General features: G+C 32.9%; 3 protein-coding genes across 4 annotated transcripts in view; 2 read left to right on the top strand and 1 right to left on the bottom strand.

Annotated features, from left to right (window-relative positions):
- LOC117116553 (ciliogenesis-associated TTC17-interacting protein-like) overlaps nt 1-15589 on the top strand; it is a 37791-nt gene extending 22202 nt beyond the window's left edge. Inside the window, exons 6-12 of one of the 2 annotated variants that reach the window (XR_004446779.1) lie at nt 249-335; nt 1678-1738; nt 5019-5122; nt 6931-7055; nt 9720-9885; nt 10431-13869; nt 13985-15589. Coding sequence is in view for 1 of the 2 variants with exons in the window: in XM_033260624.1 (XP_033116515.1) it covers nt 249-335; nt 1678-1738; nt 5019-5122; nt 6931-7055; nt 9720-9885; nt 10431-10682 (795 nt within the window). In the remaining variant the exon portion in view is untranslated. Of the gene's footprint in view, nt 1-248; nt 336-1677; nt 1739-5018; nt 5123-6930; nt 7056-9719; nt 9886-10430 lie in introns of both variants that reach the window. The other variant, XM_033260624.1, reaches the window with a different exon arrangement.
- A 516-nt stretch (nt 15590-16105) lies between these two features.
- Nucleotides 16106-22266, top strand: LOC117116548. The gene is made up of 5 exons (XM_033260610.1): nt 16106-16278; nt 18515-18617; nt 19065-19272; nt 19701-19752; nt 20355-22266. The coding sequence occupies exons 2-5, from the start codon at nt 18528-18530 to the stop codon at nt 20497-20499; spliced, it is 495 nt and encodes a 164-aa protein (XP_033116501.1). The 5' UTR covers nt 16106-16278; nt 18515-18527; the 3' UTR covers nt 20500-22266.
- Nucleotides 22109-24222, bottom strand: part of LOC117116539 (vacuolar-sorting protein SNF8-like) — a 6857-nt gene continuing 4743 nt past the window's right edge. Inside the window, exon 6 of the mRNA XM_033260599.1 lies at nt 22109-23405. Coding sequence (XP_033116490.1) covers nt 23310-23405 — 96 coding nt within the window. The 3' untranslated portion in view covers nt 22109-23309. The remainder of the gene's footprint in view (nt 23406-24222) is intronic.

The raw sequence follows: 24222 nt of genomic DNA, 5'->3' as shown, positions 1-24222 counted from the left end.
CTAATGAGACAAAAACTGAAAAAAATTACAAAATTAAAATTATTTAATATTCCTTCTTGTAACACCTTTTTATACTGTTTAATCATAGACCCTAAGAGTCGAAGATTGAAAAACAAATTTTTTAACTACAAAATTTAAATTATTTAATATTCTTTCTTATAACATTTTTACTGTTTAATCATAGACTCTATCATGGTTTTAAAATTAACAATATAGTATTTTTAATTTTCTCATTTTTATTTTTGCAGCTAGAAGAACAACATCTTGACAAGAAGACATTCATTGTAATGAACGAAGACAAATATATTGTTAATAGAATAATTACACAAGGAGAGGTAGGTAAAATAGGCCCTCTGTGATTGCTTACTGTTGTATAATTATTATAATTACTTTCCATGAGTTTGTTCCTTGCATATGCAAATCACTACAATTACAAGACCTTGATATCCAGTTTTATTTATTCATTTGCAAAATATTTATTCAATGTACAACATACAAAAGACAGCTCCCAATTTTGTATTTGTTTGAATAGCATTCACAATTGAGAAAATTGATAACTCACATACTGCAAATTTTTGTGTTGTATAGTATAATAATACAGTAATAATAATAGGCCCTCTGTGATTGGTTACTGTTCTATAATTACTTCTGTGAGTTTGTTCCTTGCATATGCAAGTCCCTACAAGACCTTGATATCCAGTTTTATTTATTTATTTGCAAAATATTTATTCAATGTACAACATACAAAAGACCGCTCCCAATTATGTATTTGAATAGCATTGACAATTGAGAAAATTGGTAACTCACAGACTGCAAATTTTTTGTGTAGTATAGTATAATAATAATAATAATACAGTAATAATAATAATAAAAATTTTATTTGTGTCTAAGAATTAAATATGTGGACCCGCCCCCCCCCCCATTCTTGACCACCTCCAAGGAGTTATCGGTGCACAGAGCGAGGTAATTTCAATTTGCAACAAGAAAAGAGATCCAGTTGTACTGTATATCCACAAGAGGAAATGCAATAGATTGAAATTACTACGCGGACCGTGTGGCACATATTGGGGTGTACCTACGCCCATTGGCACAAAGAGTTTTCCGATGATCTCGGAAAAATTTATTTCATTATAGGAACAATTGTTAACCTCAATGGGATTTTTTAACAAGGCCGAAAATCAACAAAACAGAAATAAAAATGTTGTACAGGGCTGAGTATGTTGATCTTGTAGTGCTAACTATGGTCATAATTTGTATTATAATGTAATACAATTTCATACACTTTAAATGTGCTATTATATTAATGTTATTATACTGCTATTATTATTATTATTGTTATTTATTTAAAATTTATTTATTTACTTTTTTTTTTTTGCAGTGTAACATACTTAAAGCATTTTCTTTCTTATTTTGTAACTTCCTGTTAACTGCGGCCATTGTATTTTTTGTTGACTATTGTACTGTTTATATAGTTATTTGAAATTGGGGAAAAAAAATTGTTGCTATACATATTTTTTGTGCTTGTTGATAAGAAAACTGCAGTGTAAATGTATAAATATAACACATGAAAGGGTCGCTGGCATGAAAAATTTAGCATGCAACCATTTCCTTGTTAAACTACTATTACTTATTTTTTATAGATTTATTTAAAAAAATAATAATTGTTTTCTATTATAGCAAGTGTTTAGGCATGTTGAGACTTACAGTTCAGAGACCATGCATGGATTCATCTCTGAAGGTATGTACAATATGTTTCAGTCTCACAAATGTGTCAGTCTTTGATTTGCCCATACAAATGTTTTCTTTGCAATGTAAATATTTTTCATATGATATATATGTGGCGATGTCAAGCCAAAACGGTCGGAAGTCGCTAAGACGATTTTAAGATATAAAGGCAAAACAATAGACAAGGTCAAATTTGCTCATTTTGGTGTTTCATAAAAACATTTATATTAAAGTATCTAAGAATAGGATTCAAATAATATTTTTCACATTTAAGTACCAAAAATACTGTAAAACGTGATTTTAGTTAGACACTCGAACATGGAAGTATGAAAAACGAAGGCAAATCATCGTTTAAAATACTCACGAAATTACTGTTTTTTTCAATCGTGTTCTGGGGTCAAACTCGTGTCAAGTTTGATATCGTTGGAAAACTTAGAATGTCAGCTACAATTTTGATTGGTCAGTTCATTCTCACAAATTGTTTAACCAATCAAAACAGTCGTTTTGGTACTGTAAACAATTCGGAAGCGGCCTAGCAACAAACAGAAACACGCATGCTGATTGGTCTAATCCAGTCAGCTGACCATTTTTGAGGCGTGTCTAAGACCGCGTCGCTTGGGTTTTCGATGGAAGCGTCGGCAAGGTAGTAGTGCGCGTTACATGTTTTCATCGAAGTTCGAAGTTACTTGTTTATTGCTGTAATAATTATAAAACAATAACACTGTTTCTTTTACACAAGAAAGTTCGGTAGTACAGGTACATGCAAAATGGGCTATACTGTATAACACAGACTTGATAAAGTTGACGACGAATAAAACGCGTTCTGTAATAGTTGAACACACTGGTTTCAAGGTCGCAGTGTTCGATTTCCAGTTGTGTACAGTAAAAACAACCATCACATTTGAATCCGTAATATCACATTTATTAATGAATGTAAGTACATGAAACTTGGTACAGTTATAAAATACATTATGTAAAATGTTTCTGCGAAATTTCATTTCAATCGGTCAATGGTAACACCTCCGTTGTTAACTAAGTATCGAACACACCGAACACATGTGAGTGAGCTACACGCTGAGCGCACTGCCAGCGACTGGGCGTTATAAGCATCAGTTTTATTGCCGTTTCTTCAAAACAGTAACTGCTAACCTCGCGCTATATAAATCGGTATAACTTTAAAACTAAGTATCAGAATTTAATAATTTTTTCACTGTTTTATTTATTATAATGTGATTATTCAGTTGATGGTGTTAAATAAAAATTGGTTTTTCCGACTTCCGACCGTTTTTGCTTGACATCGCCACGTATTTAGAATTTAATACACTCTGTTGCGATTGCAATCAACAAACGCATTCAGACCAACACAAACAAACTTTACATTCTAGGGCCTATGCCTCCGGTGGCTAGGCCTATGTTGACTGACCTCAGCCAAACAGTGCCTGTGGAAGTCGTTGCGATCGGATTCCGTGGTAATCGGGAGTATTAAAGATTGTAGCACCCAATCCCAATGGGTAACAATTGCGATATCGATTACTTATCAACTACTATTGGTGAGCTTTCACACACGATTTTACTTTGCGATTGGGTATCGCAATTGCTGCAACTAATCACAATGTGATGCTCGTCTGAATGGGGTATAAGTTGACTTTACTACATAAAGTATGGCTTTCATACCATCGCTACAGTTTTTGGCATTACCAGGATGGTGACGGGCAGGGGCCTAGTTTAGCTTTAGATAATACTACAAAAATAGAAATGAGTAGTTATTGTTATTGATACCAATTATTTATTTATTTGCACTGTAGCGCATACAGACCTCTGTATTATGCGCTATACAATTCCACTTATTATTACTAATTGGTATTGGTCATTTGAATCAAGGAACATCTTCATTGCTTAGTGTTATGATTGCCATGAAAGCACTGTGGCGATTGTAGCGATTTTATGGAATCTGGCTTCAGCATGTATGAAAATGAAAGTTTCAGTAAAATTGCTTCAAAGATTAGAGGTATTATATAGTAAGCTTTGGATTTTGATTTTAGTTGACATGGATGATGAACATTTTTAAAAACATAAATGTTTTCTCTATTTTTTGTTATAGTATTGATACCCTCTTTCGCCAAACCATTTGAAACCAATATAAATGTAATTTTTGTTTACCCCACAAATGTATGAAAATGTTATCCAGTAAACTCCAACTTTATTATAAGGTGATTATTGGTGGCTAATTCCAAATGAACTTGACCACACTTAGTTGTGCACACAGGAAATTGTGCATAATTGAAAGGCTATGAAGCCTGATATTACTTACCTGTGAAACCATGTGCCACAACCTGATCAGAGGTACTGTAATGAGTGCAGATCCAACTGGGCTCCTTAATTACCAAAACTCAGTCTTGAAAGTTTAACTGTAATCCTTCATATCTAATGTACAGTATAACCATAATATAGTCATAGTCTAATATAATGTCATAATGATTTAATAATACATAATGTATACCATTTGTAATCATACTGTATGGTATTGGTAAATCATACTTTTACAAATTAATAATGAAATATTGATGAATACATTATTATTGTATAATAATACGGTAATGATACATATATACAATAATAATAAATACATATAACACTGATGTTTAATCATGTATACTGTAATAATAAATAAATTGATAATATACAGCAATACATACATAATAATATTAAATAAATTAGGCAAAATAGAGAGTTTGTGTTCCAATCCACCCAGTTTGTTTTTTCTGACGCTTTTATTAAGGAGCCCGAAATTTGATGTTTGAAAAGGGCATTTTTCAAGCCATAAGTCGGGCATATACATCTAGATGTGTATAAGAGACCGTATGATGACTGCACTCCCTGTGAACCCTAGACGACATGACATTCTGCTGATTGTTGGTGGCAATCTAATCTTATCGTCATTAAAAATGATGCATTGCACACATGTTGTGTCCAGAGAATCATGTGGGCCAATGACTGTCAGGCACAGTGAGTGCCTGGCTTTGGTAAACTATATTAAGTTTTTAAAAATTTAGCACGAAAAATAATGATCATTTGATTATAAACTTTTTTATACATACATATTAAATAATTTTAATAGAAAGTTTGAATTCCCCAAGCCCAAACCAGTTTTTTCTTTGTTTTTTTTCTTTTTTTTAATCCCTGAAATACTATGTTTTAAAAGGGAATTTTTCAAGCCTTAATTAACTAATCGGTTTTTAAAAATTTCACATAAAAAATAATAACCATTTGGCTATCACTGTTTTTAATTTCAGGTTCAAATTTGTTAGTACAAAGACTAATGGTTAAGAAGGGCATTCCAGAACATTGTAAATTCATTTCATTTGATTCAGAGGCTAAGCTGTGTCATGCATCTTATGTAAGTACTGTATTTCATTCTCTAGCTCAGATGTGTTGATTTTATAGATGTATACATTGATTACGAGATTGATTGTCCGCACAATAATTTAAAACATCTAGTTCATCACTCTCCTGCCAGTGATTATTAGTCTTACTCACGTCACCACCTTCAGTGAATCTGACATGCTATCAGACAAAAAACAACGAAAGTTGATTCATGCTGGTGTGGTAGTCATTCACGTTCGGCTAAACCACTTATGCTCAGGTTTCAAATCCTCTTGGGATTTCTTTTTCCTTTTTGAATGGGAGGATTTTTTTAAATTGAGAAATCTATCGGTTGGTGGTGTTTAAGTTTCAACCATGGGGCTTGAAAATGAAGTTCTTTTACGTCACTAAGTTAAAACTCCTGTTAAACTGAAAGAAAAAGTATAAGTAACATATTTTTTAAATTATTTGTTGAACTTTATCATACTGTACTGGTATGATTTCATTATCCCCTACCTTGTCACAGGTAAATGGCATTACTTCTTTTCAAGGTCAGCTAATTATTTACTGTTTGAGGTATTAAGGTAGAGAAGGAGGCTGTAAAATAAATTTAAATTTTCGTTTTTATTTAGTACATTTGTGACTTCTAATCATACATGTATTATTTACTTTTCTTTGAGTTAGTAAACTTTAAAAAAATAATAACATTCAATATTTGATTTTCTTAATTTGTAATAATAATAGTAATAATGAGGTTTTTTAATATAGCGCCCTATAATAATCTCTCAGAGCACTATTTAGGGGTGTCATTTTAAGCCGGCGGCCGGCGCAATCTTCGTCTATTATGATTTTTGCGCCTGCTATTAGAACGCAGGTAAAAATAAAATAGTGGCCTGAAACCTAGGCTCATCATGGGCTGGTCCTTGCCAAGCCCTAACCAATACTTTACTTTTTAAATACAGAATCTAATGTTGTAAATCATATTTCTTGACCAAGCAAGTACTTGTTAAAACAAGAATTTCTATTCTTTCAAAAGCCATTATTGAACAACACACGATCCCCGACACGATTGACGCGACAGCAAGTCAACCCACATGGGGAATCCCCGAATTGGTTCGCATGTATTCTTGTAAACAATTTCGACTCAAAATTGAACAACGGAACAGGCTTGGTTTGATTTTCGTAATATAATTTTGCTGGTTTATTAAAAAACGTAATTTATCTTGGTAAAGTAGTATGTGTTTAAATCATTTAATAAATTTATTATTCATTGTGTTAACTTTTCAAAATATAAGTGATGAGCTTGAAGTATTTGTTTTCTCTGAAAGTATGTAAATTTGTATGATACTTTGAGCTATTTTTTTTATTTTTATTTTTTAATTTTTTATTGGATATCATTATAGTCAGTGTGTGAAGTGATCTTCATTTTAAATTCTAGATTTTAATTTTTCCAGTATCTAGTGATTATAAAGCTTTTTACCTTTGTCAATAAATTCTTCATCTATTTTTATTCAATCAATAAGTAACTGGTATCAATTTTATGAGATAATTAAATAAAACCAGTGCTTAGTTTTTATCAAGAGCATAGTGAGATCAGTTGTATTTTTATACAGTGTTATATTTGGTTTATGGTGACTGACACTTCATCATTTTTCTTTCTCGTCCAGAATGATGTAATTGGCATAGCATACAACTATAATGGCTACATTTTGTGTTTTTTATCCCAGGACTATTTGGGCAACCAAGCTTTGTATTAAAAATTTATATTGTATTATGCATTAGGATAACATTTAATCCAACTTATTACTAGTAATATATAAAATCTGTAATTTATCTTTTCAGAGAAGCTTAGAGGATCATTCACAAATGATTGGAGATACTGAAGTGACAGTAACAGGAATTGAAAGAACCATAAAATCATTGTCGGACCTTCCTACAACGTGGCAAACCTATTTCCTACGTGATGGGTAAGAAATTGTAACAAACATTTTGTAGTAATCTTGTTTATACTTTATTTTTATGTAAGAACGAAATATTCAATTATTGACTATGAAAATGAATTTATTTTTAAAGTTTTCAGTATCAGGAGTCACAAATAGAAGATAACTCATTTTTATTAAAATTGTATATTTGACTAAATATATAACAGTAAAAAGAATTGACAAGGGGCAGCTTACAAGTGTTCACCATAAACCTATATTAGCTGCTCTTTGCTGAGTAATATTAATAATTATATTAAATAGTATAGTATAGCACTTTACATCAAAGAAATAATAATTTGTATGTTAAACTGATTGTGATGCTAGCAAAGAGTATAAAACTGCAAAAAGTCGACTGCCGGGGATTTGTTGGAACGCAAAAAGTACTTCCATGAAGGGGGCGTGGCCTTTAGTTTCCAAATTGTGTGTAGGGTGCCCCCTATTTTGTGCCAGTACATGTAGCGTTCCATTGCCTGCTATGTAATTACATACAAAATTAGGGCAGTCAGACTTCTTACAGTTTTATACTCTTTGATGCTAGGTGTAAGGACTTAACTGCTATTTACTTAAATATTCATTAATAGGTCACATTTATCATGTCCATACTTCTTTTACTGGCCATTGCTTCTACTGTTCATGATTTAGTGAGGTCATCAGATTGACTGTGTTGATCGGTTCATGTGTAGAAAACATGCTCAAACCTGATGCAAGGTTTTTATATTTGAACTTGTGGTAAAGCCTGCAGTGTGTAAATCTTGGGTGCAAAAAATCAGGGTACATGAAAACACCCCCAGTGTTACTGTAGCGCAATGGAATACTGCTTCTCATTCATCCCCTGACGTTTCATAAGTTCTCTGACATCGTAAAATGTAATCGGGTTAATTTACTGTACTTCATTAGATGTTATTAGCGATTCAAAATCTAGGTCATTCTAATCACATTTGATAAATATCAGGCTAGAACATGAGAAGAACACGCTGATTGATAACGTGGCTAGGAATGTTGTTTCCATTTGCCCTATTGTTTTTAGTAATTAATATCATCCTTATCACTGGCTTTAAAAAGTCTGTTAATTATGTTGGTCATGGTGTGTGCGATAGTGTTTGCCCTTTTTCTTATGAATTTGAAACTGATAATTAACTTTTTGATGTTTGGAAAGATGTTAAAGTGATTGTAGGTTTATAATTTTTTCCCAAAGGAGGTCAATAAATTATGAATTATCAATGAATATGGTATGTTCAAAACCACATAGTGCAAAAGGAATATCAAGTGGAGTAGTCCACTTGTTGTAAACCAATCAGATCATCAGAGTCACCATCACTGATACAACAGCCTATTAGCAATACCTTCACAATATGGTCATGCATTGTGTGGTCACATGTTCTTTAACCAATCAAAATATTGTATGAAGGAAATCTCAGTTGAATGTTGACAGCTACCATGTACCATGAATTATAAATATCAGTGCTCAGTACTGTGCATTCTGATTGGTGGGTTTCAACTTTATGAGGAAGGAAAAATATATATAAGTTCAATCTAAGCAAAGTAGTAATTCTTGATTACATGACAACTCCACTTCACAAAGCTGAGATACTCTATCATACAGACACTGATTAGAGTTGTGTGCATTGTCTGACCTAAAAACACATAAAAACACATGATTCCTTTGGTCTTAACACTCTTACCGCCAGGGGTTTGAAAAAATAATATCAGCCACCGCCAGAATTTTTAGCATATTTTAACACTTTTCCGAAGCTTGTTGAGAGTGCATATGTGATCAGATCGATATGTAGTGAATACTATAAGAACTACAAACATTAGCTTTACAATGCTACCAAACACTTTATTTTAATCACAATCTGTGACCTGTAACAGTAAAATGAAAGTGACTCACTTTTGGAGATTTACACAATTTTGTACATGAAGCTGAGATAATTGCGATTTCGTGAAAGTAAATCAATACCACTCTAAGCTAATGTAAACAAACAAATACAGTAACATCTCCTAATTACAAACCTCCCAATTACGAACTCTCAATTTTACGAACCCAATTAATTACGAACTCTGTTCGGATGGAGGGGTATGTAATTGGAAGATGTTACTGTAGTGAAATACTTACGGTTCAGACTGAATATAGTGTTAAAATTGTAGTACATGTTGGTAATCACCCCAACTATCTGATTCCATTAAAAAACTTGAAACATGGAGATCTCCGTGTTTGGCTGGCAGAGTGTTAATGAAGCATACACACTATCCTTAAGTATTTAGTGAAGTCTAATGAGTGAGATAGACAAGTATTTAATGTATCGCTGACTTTGGCTGAGATTATTATATTTGGAATATACAGTGTATTTATTCACATATCTTCCATTTAAAGATATTGCAATAAACATTAATAAAGTGTACAGTTATCAAAATACTGTCAATAGCAAGCATGCGATGATAATGAAGTGAATAAACAAAAAAATTAAAATGCTATATTTTCTTTATTCCATGATTGATTCCATGATTGACTAGGATGATATTGACTTTCTATTGTTTTTAAGTCATATCAGAACACTATATTTCATTTTAAAACCTCCATGTACAAGGCATCACTAATTTACAATATAAATTTAACTTCATTTCAAGTGTTGTCGATTTTTTTAACAGGAGGATGAGCAGTAGAGTTCAGATTGGTTCTCCTGTCACAATGCGACTTCTTCGTGTTCCTCCTCCACTAGAGAAGGAAGAGGTTCGAGAAAAACCTGCTGTTGCCAAGAAACCGTTGCATTGGGAAGATGATATGCAACTTTATTCCAAATTCCTTGACAGAAAGGTATATGCTATGCACAATTATACAACAGGATTTAAAGCATTTCATTACTAAATCTGTTTTAAAATTTAGTATAAAAAATGTATGTTTGTCAACATAATGACATAATATATCAATGTTATTGAACCATCTTCCAAAGCCATTACTTTGGGTAATTGATTTATTAAATAATTGACTATAAAGTAACTGAAAAAGTTTAATTACATATTTTATTAATACTAACTTACAATTAAAATCTGAATGAGGAAAATATTTCATCATCAATTATTGGAGAGTTGAATAATAACATTATTGTATTCTTTTGCATAGAACCTTGAGTTGGCTATTACAGTAATCAATTTAAGGATTTGTGTAGTACTGTAAGTGTCTATAAAGCAGCAAAAACTACTTTTTGTTTGTTTATATAAAATAGATTATTTGATCCATTTTAATGACTATTCAATACTTTATTGAATTTTTGTTGTCCTAATTTCTTTTTTGCAAACATCTTTTACATACATTACTACACCAATTAATACTTCAATTATGATTTTCTCTTTTATTTGCAGGAAGAATTGAAGGGGGATCATGCCACATATATGAGACACCACCCTGAGCTTAAGGCACTTCTTGCTGATTTTCTCCAATTTCTACTTCTCCGCAAACCCGAAAATATCGTAGCTTTTGCTTCTGACTACTTTTCCGCGTTCTCTCCATCAACCAAAGAGGGCAATCCTTATGCCACATCTGGTGAGGCCCGTTACATTCCACGCCCGGAATCTCCTTTCAAGCGCACATCATCATCGGGATTCCCCTCCTAGTTTACAAAAAGTATAAACCAACAGAAAAAGAAAAGAATAAATACAAAATTATACCAAGTTTATTTTGATTATAATTACTTGATCTGTTTTATCTGTTCTTTTAGAGTGCAATTAATATTTGATTAATTAATAATTAATTGAACCACTCTATATATATAGACATTTCTTGCATGATGAATGTATAATGATGTAGTGTTATGTTCCTATTGAATATCTTACTGTACATGCTTTAGGTAAGAAACACAACTATTTGCCTTCCATGTTACAATCTTGTGTCCTACCTTTACCTCAGATTCAGAATACAGCTTGCATGAAAATTGTATTAATAAGTCTTTCAGGCTTTGAAGAGGCTCATGATCTTCTTGTTAATTTCTTTTGTTCAAGTCGCATTTGTTTCACAGTTCTCTTAAGAAGTATATTTTTGTTGTTCATATTCCAAATTCTCTGCTTCAGAATTCAAGGAACAAGAATTTGAAAACTGAAAAGAAAATGTAATTTTTATATGCAGCGTTTATTTAGCCGGTAGTGTGCCTATTCATTTACAAAGCATTTTTGTGATGATTAGTGAGGGGTGCACTCCAACCCTACCGTTAAGTATAGGCAAATTCAAGTTTTAGATAGCAGAATAAGCACTTTGTTTTTATTAAGTAATTTCTTCTTATGGAATAACGATTGTGTCTTTCATAGTAGTGATTTTATGGCAGTGAAATTAGGATATTTCTTTGTATTTCTAAGCATTAGGGATGTTTACAAAACATGTACCTTCTAAGAAACGAGTTATTTTGCAACTCCTGCTTAGCAACAGCCAATTGTAGAGAAACATAGGTTGAGTAGGCAAGCCCTGTTTATTAAGCATCTCTTTCTGATTGGTCAGTTGTTCTCTTTAATAGACCTAGGTTTAGAACCTGAATTTCTTAATAGTTGACTATTCACAGGTCAAAATATTCACTTAAACCATCCGTAGTGTTAACAAATGTTATATTTGATGCTGTTTTTCTTCAAATTTAGTTTTTCATCTAGGCTTATATTCTAACTTTATGGTAATATTATGGTATCAACACTTTTTAAAGCAAAATAGAGTTTGTCTTATGTATCGAATGATATGGGAATATCGACAATTTGGTATCCGGTGCAAAAAAACTTGTTTTGTGATGTGATGTAAAGTGTTCTGAAGAAATGTTATAGTGTTGCCAAAAATAAGTTAATTATAAGTACACAAATATTTTATATATATATTTATAAACAAATAGTTGATTGTACTGATGGAAACACCGTGCTGAAATACAGAAACAAATGATGTTATGTTAAGCCAGGCATTCACTGCACACGACGGTCTAGGCCGGCGCGATTCTGTGAAGAACGCAACGCGATGACGCGTGTGCAACGGATCATTTTTAATGACGATCCGTTCAGATTGCTGCCAACATCAGCCGTGCGACGGTCGTACAATGCAGGAAGTGCCTGGCATACGTGTTGAGCATAGCTCTTCAACTAAAAGTTCTTATCAGTTGTGTGAAAAAGTGCTTCCAGCAGGTACTGTAAATGGACCTGCGAATTTTGCTTTTGAATTTAGTGTCATACTGTACCATTAGACCACAAAGGCCTGTTGGTGTATCGGATCCAATACAGGCAGATTATCCCCATACACAACTGATATACGATTCACTTAATTGAGCCAAAATTTTAGACCTCTACTGATGGCATAGATTTAAAATGTATAACCTATTACTCTGACGGCTAAATGTTCTCATAGTTAAATATATTAAATTATATTATATTATATTAATGCAAGTTTGCAAGTCCTTTAACTTTCATGTAAGTTGTGACTCACAGGACCAAATTCAGAAAACATCTTTTCAGCCTACAAGCAAGAGGATAAAATGGCAAGAGGGTCAACTCTTGGGTTTCCTTTGAAACTAAATCCTATCTCGAAAATTACAACTACGACTTGGAGGGCAATCTTCAAAAGAGATGATATAACGTAAAAGTCGTTCGTATCGTATGGGCGCCTCCTATCTTGTGGTAGTGCTGCATTTTTTGTTCCATTGCTTCCATGCAAAATTTGGACAGTGGCATCTCTTGCCATTTGATACTGTTTGCTACAAGTAGCTCAGCAATTAAATTGAACCAAAAACCCTAATACTGTATATTCATGGTCCAATACATACACAATGGCTACCACCGGTTAAGCAGACTAACGTAGACTGATCCAGAATACTGTAGTTCTAGTTTTTTTAACCCTTGTACTATTTAGTGATTATTAAAATTTTAGATGCCATTTAATGTATTATTATTTAACATTATAAAGTCAATTTTGTATTTATTTATTTATGATGCTATGATAATACAATACATTTGAGTCCCAATAAAAAGTTTTGTAAAAAGTTACATGATATACTGTAATTAGATTGGGAGATGTGAACAAAATTGCAAATGCATTATCTTATTTTTCTATTTTCTCCCTCATACTGTGCTTTCAATTCAAAATTTAAATGTATTGCCCAAATTTAAAGAATAAATTATTATGGAAATGAAAATTGTCTCAATATGTATTTAAAATGTATGGGAGAATTTTTCGTATTCTCATAGACCCTAGTGTTTTCTTGTACAGATCTACGAATCAACTGTGTACATACGTGTATAGACAAGCACTTGCATTTTACATTAGTAGTTTTGTAGTTGCATAAATTGATGAATTTGTTGTAAATAAATATGCTATCTTATTTATTTTTTTGTATGATTATCACACAGAGCTATAATAAATGTGGAAGAATGGAAGATAGGTTAAGATAGAAATCTTACACTTTTTTAGACAAATGTTGTTTTGTTGACCGGAATATCAACATATTTGTGAGGTGTTGTCGAAGAAAGCATTATTGATGAAGATCACATATATTTCGTCTTTGATTTAATCAGTTGTTCCTAGGTTGATTATGAGTAAAATAGTTTGTAAATTCATATGTCTAAAATTATATGTCTATTTTATGAATGCTTTAAACCAACTAACTGCCTTCATTACCGAAATGAATCACCCCTTTGAAACAAATACAACAGTCCATCCCAGTGTAAAAGGTGCTTTTAATTCAATCAATGTTGAATAGGGAATGAGGACTTGTTTGAACTGCCTTCATTACCGAAATGAATCACCCCTTTGAAACAAATACAACAGTCCATCCCAGTGTAAAAGGTGCTTTAAATTGAATCAATGTTGAATAGGGAATGAGGACTTGTTTGAACTGCCTTCATTACCGAAATGAATCACCCCTTTGAAACAAATACAACAGTCCATCACAGTGTAAAAGGTGCTTTTAATTCAATCAATGTTGAATAGGGAATGAGGACTTGTTTGGGAGACGGTTCGTACATGATGTGTTTGGACAGACTGTTCTATTTTGTTTCAAAGGGTTGTTACATTTTAAAAACAATAGCAATTATTTGATTTATTCAGGTAAAAATCTCACTCGTAGAGTACCAACATCACGGTTGATTTGTGTATATAATAAGAAAGTTACAACTAACTTGCTTTGCTATTGTGAAATCCCAGAGAAACTAATTTGTCAAAACATACAGTCATATTTTCTTGAATGTGTTATAATGACCTAGCATACGATACTACTCATTTTGTCACAATACCTCACATTTTGTCTACAGTTTGTTAACAAGTATTGTAGGGATGCTCTCAGTTGCACTCTGAAACATAAGTAATAATAATTATGTCAAATTCATATAATAGCGGAAGATGCACAAAATATTTTCAAGGCTTTGTCTTGATGCAAAAGATTCATAGCTAATGTGGGTAGAAGTTCATTCCGAATCTTTGGAGCAATGGTAAAAAATGGTAACCTCTCAAATCCCACTGATTGAGCATTTATGTTAATAATTATAGTGTAGTTTTATATAGCGCACAAATCCATCTAATGTAAGATGCTCAGGACGCTTGAAATGTGGACTAGGAACTCGATCAATGTTCTATAATACCTGATTCATGTCATATGTTCTGTAGATTGGATTTGGAGGAATAATACAGTATATGAATTTGTATCCAAAACAACAGAGAAAAAAGTGTTACACATCCCATGCTACAGATATTTTACATTGCATCCATTATGTAAGATTGGTAGGCATCCTGTGTAATATTCTTGTAAGAAAAACATGTATACATTACAGAGGCAGAGCCGTAGATAGAGAGAGTTTGGCCAACTTGGCACATGGACGCCGTGTCGTTGCCAAACAGCCCAAGCGCATGCGCGCGTATAACTTTAATGTTTTGTTTTGGTGACAACATGGCCGATGTAAGTCATGTGATTGCGATCCACCCAATCACACGCGTGTATATCGAATCCCGTGAAACAGAGTTGGCCAAACTCTCTCTATCTACGGCTCTGTACAGAGGCCTGTAACACCGCCAAGGTATCTCGTACAGAATGTATCTGTACGCATGCTCACAGGATGCAACTTATCTTTTATGTTGCATCACTTACATCTGTATTGCCAGTGTGTAAACTGTACCATGTTTAGCAAGGTTTACATTGATGTTGTTAAGATGATGGTAATTTGGGTAGAAATACCCTGAGAGGTCCTTGTAAAATTTAGCAAATAATTAAATCTCTTTTTTTTTCTTTTGTGAAAAGGGGGTGTATGATTGTCATGATGTCAAATATATTCATAGTTGGCAGTTAACATGTTTCATAAATTGTTCTTGACTAGGTGATACTGTATAGCCTAATTTCTAAACAAAAGTTTATATTAAAATTGTTAATTGTTTAGATTTTTTGTCAGCATCAAACTAACGCAGCCTACCTGTTACTGTAATGCTCTCGAAAGCTTGTTTAGCTATTTTAAATCTGTATGAAATTTGTACGCTTACTTAAAACAAAAAGCATTATTAAATATAAATAACAAAACTACCGAGTGTTGCTTCAGTCAGTCATGTTATTTCAATTTCCTCTTAAATGGCAGATCTATAAATATTGAGAAGATGATGCAGCGCTAGGAGGCAATTCTATTCCACACTGTAGTGATGCATCTAGAGAGTGCACGGGAACCCCCCCTCCCAATATACTTGCGTTCTACTAGTTCCCCCAAAATAAATCGCGTTCAAGTACCCAAAATCACCTTATTTTGTGATCTAGCACCCCTCACCTTATCATCGAGCCCACCACGTGACCTTTGCAATCTCCCATCAGGGGCCCTCCCCTTAATTTCTAGACTCTTAGGTATGCCACTACTACAACACTGCACCCGATACATGGCCTTAAAGCTTGTTCTGGCATGTACATCCTAAGATTGTGGGGAAAAAGTGGGCAAACTTAGGATTCGCAAATTGGAATATGGGTAACATTTTATGTAGAGGGCTATAATTTGTTGGTACATACTTTACAGTACCTCAGTTACTCGCTTTTAATTGGCCGAAAGTTGCATTAGCGCGTCATCGGGCACAGTTACCTATCACCACGGCGCCATCGTCTCGGATGTACGTGTTGTCGAGTGTGTTGGAAGATTTTTGACACCTTTATGAAGTTAAATGCCTTCATTCCTTTCAGCACCGTGAAAAAAGAATCCATTTGACGCATAATCGTGCATTCTTTCAATTAAGGTAGGCTACTTAGACGAGAGTGAGGTGCAAAGTCTCACGCGATGGTCTTGCTAGGCCTCTATTTACTAGGCCGAGCCTAGGCCCTACTACTAGGCCTAGTAGTAGGCCTACTACTAACTTGACTAGGCCTAGCTTAGCCAGCCTAAGCAGGCCTAGAAAGTATATAGGTCTAGTCTAAAAGGAGGAGGCATATATTTATGTCCTAGGTAGACTAAAACTGCTGCTCAACTGAAGCTAGCCCAGGGCCTAGACCTATTATTATAAATATTATATTAATGCAGGCCCACGTTCTTTTTTTGTGAAAATATAGGCCTAGGCCTAGGTAGGCCTAGGAAGACTAGGCTTATGTCATGATGATACTACTATTACTACTACTAGTAGACTAGGCCTACTGTACCGGAGCTTTGACTACTCTAAACTGTCTTGGTATAAAAACATTAGGCCTAGGCTAGATCTATTACCTAGGGCCTACTAGGCCTAGGCCTATGTGAGAGTAGTCTAGGCCATAGCATAGGCCTAGGGCCCATGGACAAATATAAAAAGGAAATCCACACAGAAGTTAGGGCACATAGAAAAAAATTATTAGATTATCACTCTTTAAAAAAAAAAAAAAATTGATGAGGGACAGCGGTACATTAAATGATTTCGCTTTTGTTTTTATCGATGAGGAAGGGACTGTTTATATTTTAGCCTGTACCCGGGAAGGTAATAGTAAATATTGTATAAAAACTGGTTTAATTTTATATTTTTTTAAAGAAAATGTATATGAAGTCACTAAATTGCATTGTTATTTTATGCTGTTGAAATAATTGATGCGGCAAAAACAATTTTTTTTTATTCCCGCATCAATATTTTCGAATTTTTTAAGCGGGCGGGAGTGATAATCTAACATATTTTTCTATTTGCCCTTATGACTGTGCTCATTATTGTTAATGATACCATGAAGCACAGCAAATCAAATTGGATGCTTGGATGCAGCCAAGGATTGTCTTAGAAACTTCCAATTGAATTTTTAAGGGGTATCAGATTTTACCATACTATTATATGACCTTTTTTGAGGGGGAACCAACAGCTCTGTCCATACTTGTCACTGAGAAAATTTGACAAGTAATATACCTAGTTGAGAGGTGGCTTCCTTCCTCCACTTACTTATGATATTCGATAGAGTCATATAGTCTGGATATTGTATTAACTGTACTTGTGTGAATTAATATACAGTGCAAACTTGAGATTTTAGAGATTTAGAATTGTCTATCACAGATTATATGTATTTGTTCTGATTCTAACTCATATCTTTTGAGCCATATTCTATTGGTTCATAACTTCATTTTGAAGTATATATCCTCCTGTTTGTTTTGAGTGAGTAGTTTATGTCCTTCAATGTATTTGAGTCCTGCCAAGTCTCAGTGAAGTTAAAATAATAAATCTTATATTATTATTACAGTATTATTTAGAAAAAAATACTGTAATACTTTTTCAGGTGTTGCTACGGTCATTTATTTTAGTTTGCAACTCATCTTTTTCATTTTTGTACTATTTTTTTTTGCAATACTGTAATTGATTTATACCAGTAGGTCTACTGTACATTCTAGGCACACATTACTCTCCATAACGCAGCACCCCCTAGTTCCGTCACCTCTGGGTAGACAGTTATTATATAAATCAATTAAAAACAATGCTTTTAACTAATTTTGTTTGTCACTCTATAATAACCTATAGCATGAATTAACATTCCATATTCATGTACAACTAGAGCTACATTATGGTGCTCATGTATGCATGACATATGTGCGCGATGTAAGCAGCTACAATATCTTTACTGCACAAGGGTAAGACATTTTGTGAATTGTGTCCCGAAGTGATAAAACACAAATAATGTCAATCATATCATTTATTTTACCTTAAAAAAAAAATTACAAAGTTGGCACAAGTGCCAGAAATTCCAAATGTCATTCGTAAGTTTACCGCACAAAAGAGCTATGCTTACGCAAAATACTCATGAACATAAGCAGATAGCTCTCATACGTGTGTGCCAGGGTTCAAAGTCCTGCAAACACCATGGTTTTCTTTCTCAATTTAAGTTTTGAGAATGTCAGTTTTTTTGTTATCCTTCGGTGCCAATTGAAGTTAAGAAACATTAATATTTAATGTCCTGGCATCACTATAATTTAAATTGTGATGCTTATCAGTAAACAGTTTTGCTGGTCTTGTACTGTACACTACAATCTTATTTCAGTTCAGTACAAGTAATGAAGACAGTTGAAAGCACTGATATGTCCACCTACGAAGACATTAGTGAAACACAAGATAACAGCTTTGAAGCATATCATCAAGAAAAGGTAAAGTCTGTTAAAGAAAAAAAAATGATGTACTATATAGTATTATACATACTCCAAGTGTTAAAATATAGTATTATGTTTTTGCTGTTTTATAGTCTCAGGCAATGTTATACAGGTCTACATTGGATACTATAATACATGCCTATACAGTTTGTCAAATAGTATTCATTTTAAAAATTGACAAAAACTTTTGGGTAGATCAGGTGTTACCATGCAATTCAGTTCTAATTTCATTATTTGTGATTGAAACAAAATGAAATGAAATTAACTTGTTAACTCGTCTGTACACGCAAAGCTACATACATTTATACTGTATGGTGCTATCAGATTGATTTTATGGTTGCTAATACTTTCAAAATTAAATGACATTTTCAATACGAATATTTACAATATATAGACTCATACGGTTATATCTGAGAAACCTTTGTTTATGTTGTTAAATTTCAGAATCCAAGCCCTAATAGCAAAGAGCCTTGCAGCGGAATCCCACAATTAAATGAGGGCGAGAATGTTGGTGATGATACACTAGCTTCAGTGTCTTTGTCTACAGAGCAACAGCAGTCACAATGCTCTGCTGACACTCTTCAAAATGGCTCCATGTCCACTACACGTCAACACCCACCTCAACATGAATTCATCGGTTCAGTTATTAAAAGTAGGTTCATAATCATTATTTGCAGGCAGTACATCTGTATATCAGTGGCTGGATGTTCATGTCAAATGGAAGTTTTTAAGCTCACTAGCGGTGGCTCTAGGATATACATTCACAGAGAGGGGTCTAAGTTTGTTTTTTTTCTTTAAGTACTGTATATAGTAAAGAACATCCAGACTGAGTGAAAGATTGAAATGTTAAAAGAATCTAAATTTATAAAGATGAAAGAATCGTTTACAATACAATATACACAAGTCACAAACAAGCATAGCACAAAAAATACTATGACACAAATTATGTTTGGGAAAAATTAGGTATATATAAGTAGTAGAGGTTGTGTAAGAGGTGAAATTTGCTAAAACATGAATAAATGTTAAGAAAAATCATCATTACCATCTTTCTAAATAATATAATCTGACATTCCATTGCAGTGATTAATGATGACATCAAGATGTCAATTGAACATTGGTCCAGCAGTTTTATGTGAGTTTTCTTTTTTTTTCTTTTTCATTTGAAGAAGTGCTTTCTATTATGAGTGTTCCTCTAATAATTGAACTAATGATTTACAGTATTATCAGGTGTACAGGACTGTTAATATGAACATCAATCACAAAATATAACAATTATAATTTTATTTATTATGTTTTTTACTACTGTCAATTGTTATGGCAAACGATTGCAATACAAAATTACAAACAGAAGTTTGCTAGAGACCCCAGCTGGCACTCTATGGTTCATGCTTTATTGTCTGTTTCAGATGATAAATTTTATGATATTGCACTCCATATATTTTAATGTAATTTTCAAAAATTAAAGGGGCATGCGCCAGTTGCTTCTCCAACCATTCATTTTAATGTAATTTTCAAAAATTAAAGGGGCATGCGCCAGTTGCTTCTCCAACCATTCCTTTTGAATCTGCTTATGTAAAATTCCTTACGTAGAATGTTTTTAGATTATTTTATGGTAACAATATATCACATAAAATATATAATATCTATGGTGACTCGCTGCAAGTTACTGGTCTCAATAGGTATACTGTACAGTTAAAATATCAATACTAAATAATTACTCTTCTTTTCTTTCAGTGAAAGTGATGAATACGAGTCCTTTTCATTAAAACAACTTGATCAATTGTTAGTACAAGCTGAGGCAATTGAGAAAGATCTATTAAACCAGAAAGAAGTACTTCATAAGCGCCTTATTGATTTATCAAATGCCTTGAAAGTGTAGATATGCAATGACATAGCATCTTGTAAATTAAGGTAAATTGGCAAATCGTCATTAATGTATGTGTACAGTATTGACTTTGTTTTACCGGTACTTAAATTACACAAAAATATTTTCTTTTCTTTCCCCACAATATCTTTTTTTCTAGATTTAAAAAGGTTATTGATTAGAGTGCCAATCAATACTGAACTGATAAAAATAAATTTTATGTTCCCTCAAAGTTGTTCGGCAATGATGACAAGGGAATATGTGATGTGATGGCATTTAACAGAAAACCTGTTAATATCGATCTTAAATCCTTGGATCATGCATGTTCAATGGTTAAAGATCAAATCTAGATCTATAAATGAACTCGAGGGCCTAATGAATTGATATTACCCATTCTTTTTATTAAAACATCTGGAAATAGTTTAAGTTTAAATAATTATCTGTTATATTTCATCTATTCTAAGTAGTGGATGTTTGAATGTTTAAAAGAGAACTAGGAAGGACAATGATGTAAAAAATATCCATCCAATAGAACTTTTATTAATTAATCATTAACATGAGAGTTATTAACAGCAATGTTAATATTGTATAAAATGAAATTTGTTATTTTCTTAATCCCTTAAAAATATACGCCGTGGCTAGGATACGGTACCATATCTTATCTTCCATTTGCTAAAGGTGTGGTAAATTACATCATCCAATACAGTGCCGCCAACGGTGTGGCGTCATTGTTGATAGAGACAAAATGCAGAGGAAGTTGGTGTAGTAACATTTAGAACCATACTTTATCTATCTTGAATATGAGTTAATCCTGTTACGGCACTAACGTATCCCCCGTCACGGTCTTACAAATATACATTTAAAACAATATTAAACATTAAGCATACAAGTATTTATTTACAGTAAAGGACCTCCCATTATATTTACAAATCTCATATTTGTGAAGCAATAATAATCAAGTTATTTAATATTAGGGATTGTTAATGTTATTATATTACGTAACAACTACACTGTACAATAGCCAAGACTGTAAATAACGTTTTTTCCCTGATAACATTTGATTTAACCTGATGTAAAATTATAACTCCAAGTAGGGAAATGTTGAATCCCAACATGATGCCGTGTATTACATTTCTTGGATTTTGATTTGAATTTTTTATTGGGTTCACTTTTGAATCAATGCCACCCATCATATTAGTGACTGTGCACAAATAAACTTACAAAACAAAAAGAAGGTACTAAACTGTTCTCAACACTGTTCTTCATAACACTAATTATTAGTTGCATAACTAATGGAGTATTATAATATACTTCACAAAATAGGTCAGGACCCCGAGTCAGGCCAAATGTTACACGATATCAGGAAAAGGTAAAATTAATTATACCATCCTTTCTCATACGAAAGCTAACACATTGTTATTGTATAGGCCTACAGTCTTGGCTATTGTACAGTAAAGGTGTTATGTAATATATCTTTGAGTGGCATTTTTAATTTTATTTACTGTATTCATGTTTTGGCGAGTTGCTCAATTATGGACTTGTTTTGTGCTCTGTGAGTTTCACGTTCTCTTATGTTGCTTTTGTATAACAACTCGGTAGAAAAGCAGGCTTACAATGAAGAATTTTTGAACGATATTGTTAATCTGGTGGCGCCATTTTATTAGATAATGCAATTTACCGTACCTTTAACAAACCGAAATTAAGATATGGTACCATATCTCTAGCCACAGCATTAAAAATATCTGTAAAATTGTTTAATTAAAAGATTAGTTTTATGAAGAACTTGGAATTGTCATTACTTGTAGGCAAATTAGTTTTAGTAGTTCCTTCTGATAATCTTTACATCAAACACCAATAAATTCCCCACTCCAGAACCTCATTGGAATAAACCTCCCAGGCGTGCATTATTTTCTTGAATAAACTATTAATATTCTACTCCAGTAAAATTACATTTTTTCTAACCTGGTTGGGATCAAAAAGTCTTTATGAACATGCATTAATACATTTTGATGGTAATTATGCTTCGCATAGTAGTTTCACATTGACAGTAAAATAAAGGGGCATTTGTTTGAGTATATACATATCCATTTTTCTCAGGAAAACGCCTCCCTCAAATAAACGCCTCCTCAAAACCCTTCTCAAAAATAAACGCCCCGGGGCGTTTTCAAATAAGTATGATAATAACTTGAACAAATTCAATTTAGTCATTTAAGTGTTCATTTTTTTAAATCCTTTAAATTGATTCCCTGTCAATCTTTAGAGACTTTATGCAAAGAATATAAGAATGGTTTATTTTATGCATCTGCATAAAATATGTATGTTATTAACATACATTAATACACAAAGCAAGTTCAGTAATTCAAATATCCATTTTTTGATGTACATTTGCTCAACACGATAAGTTTTTAATGCTGTGTTTTGCTGTTGCTGCTTTCTTGTATCAGCTTTCATCTCAGTTGGTAGAACCAAGTCTTCTCAAGGACATAAAACCAGAGGTCCAATGTGCACATCTGGTTTGTGTGTACTGTTTCAGAAGAGTAGGAAGATTACCTGAATGCTATGGTTCATTTCAGCCCCTGCCATTATGGCATGAAACTAGCCAAAGCCTCTCCAACAGCTGTTACAGTAGTCATGGACTATGCCCAAACATATTTTAGCACAATGACACTGCGAATTATGGATTATTCTACCTCTAACTCATCAGACAATTGCAATATGGTAGCATAAATCATTTCTCCATCAATACACAGTTTGTAAAGTGCACTGCAAATAAATCCATTATTGTTACTGTCCACTTTTTACCATACATGGTGACTGCCCTGCTCTTAGGAATTATCAGGGAATAGTCCTGGAAACCAAAACAACCTTCCATCATTATTCTGATCATCAACCCAAGCCAGCCCTTCTTTTACCATGTGATCCTAAAAGGCAAATAAAATAAAAACATTTCAATTATTAAATCTTGAAGAAAAACATTTTCAACTTCATGTAAATATTTGAAACGTCTTTCTCAATAACTTGCAGGACCCACTAATATTCTAAAGCTCTGTCCAAACTATCAAATTTTCTTTGACAAAAAACTGTTGTATGCCCATGATGTGCCTATATATGGTCATGATGTGCCTATATATGGTCATGATGTGATGTCATCATGACCATATTTAGGCATGTCACATGTTTTTGTCAAATAAAATTGTATAGTCTGGACAGAGCTTTACATTATTAGTATACAGTTAATTAAATACAAATAGCACAAATTAACAAATTATATCATTAAACAAGCTTTCGAATACACAGTGGTCTTCATCAGGTGAATATGTGACACTTAAGCCTAATGTTATGTTATTAATGAGGCATGTCGTGAAAAAATGGTTCAGTTGTCAAACAGGCCAGTATTGAGTAAATGAGCTATAAAATATAGCAGCTAAAAAAAATGGCCTAAAAATCTAATTTTTTCTTTAACTATATATTAACTGTTTAATATCTACCACATGACGACAATTATTTTTATATATTATGGCGCATTAAAGGAAATGAAATGAAACTGTTTAGTATCTAATTAATCATGTCCCAAAGTCTGAGTTCTGGAAATGGTCAACAAATCGTTTATTTAATGTTATTTTAGTAGTTATTTCTATTAAACAATCTATGCACCTATAACTTTGGAAGGCAATTACTCAAAATAACGATGCAGTGAGTGGCCAGCTTTAGAGTGCTGTACTTTCACTTCTCAATAAC

Source organism: Anneissia japonica, unplaced genomic scaffold (genome assembly GCF_011630105.1).
Source record: "Anneissia japonica isolate Jap-2015-1 unplaced genomic scaffold, ASM1163010v1 scaffold199_len4679917_cov187, whole genome shotgun sequence".
In the NCBI taxonomy this organism is placed as follows: Eukaryota; Metazoa; Echinodermata; class Crinoidea; order Comatulida; family Comatulidae; genus Anneissia; species Anneissia japonica.
The sequence above is the reverse complement of the archived record's forward strand: the minus strand, read 5'-3'. Positions and strand labels throughout refer to the sequence as shown.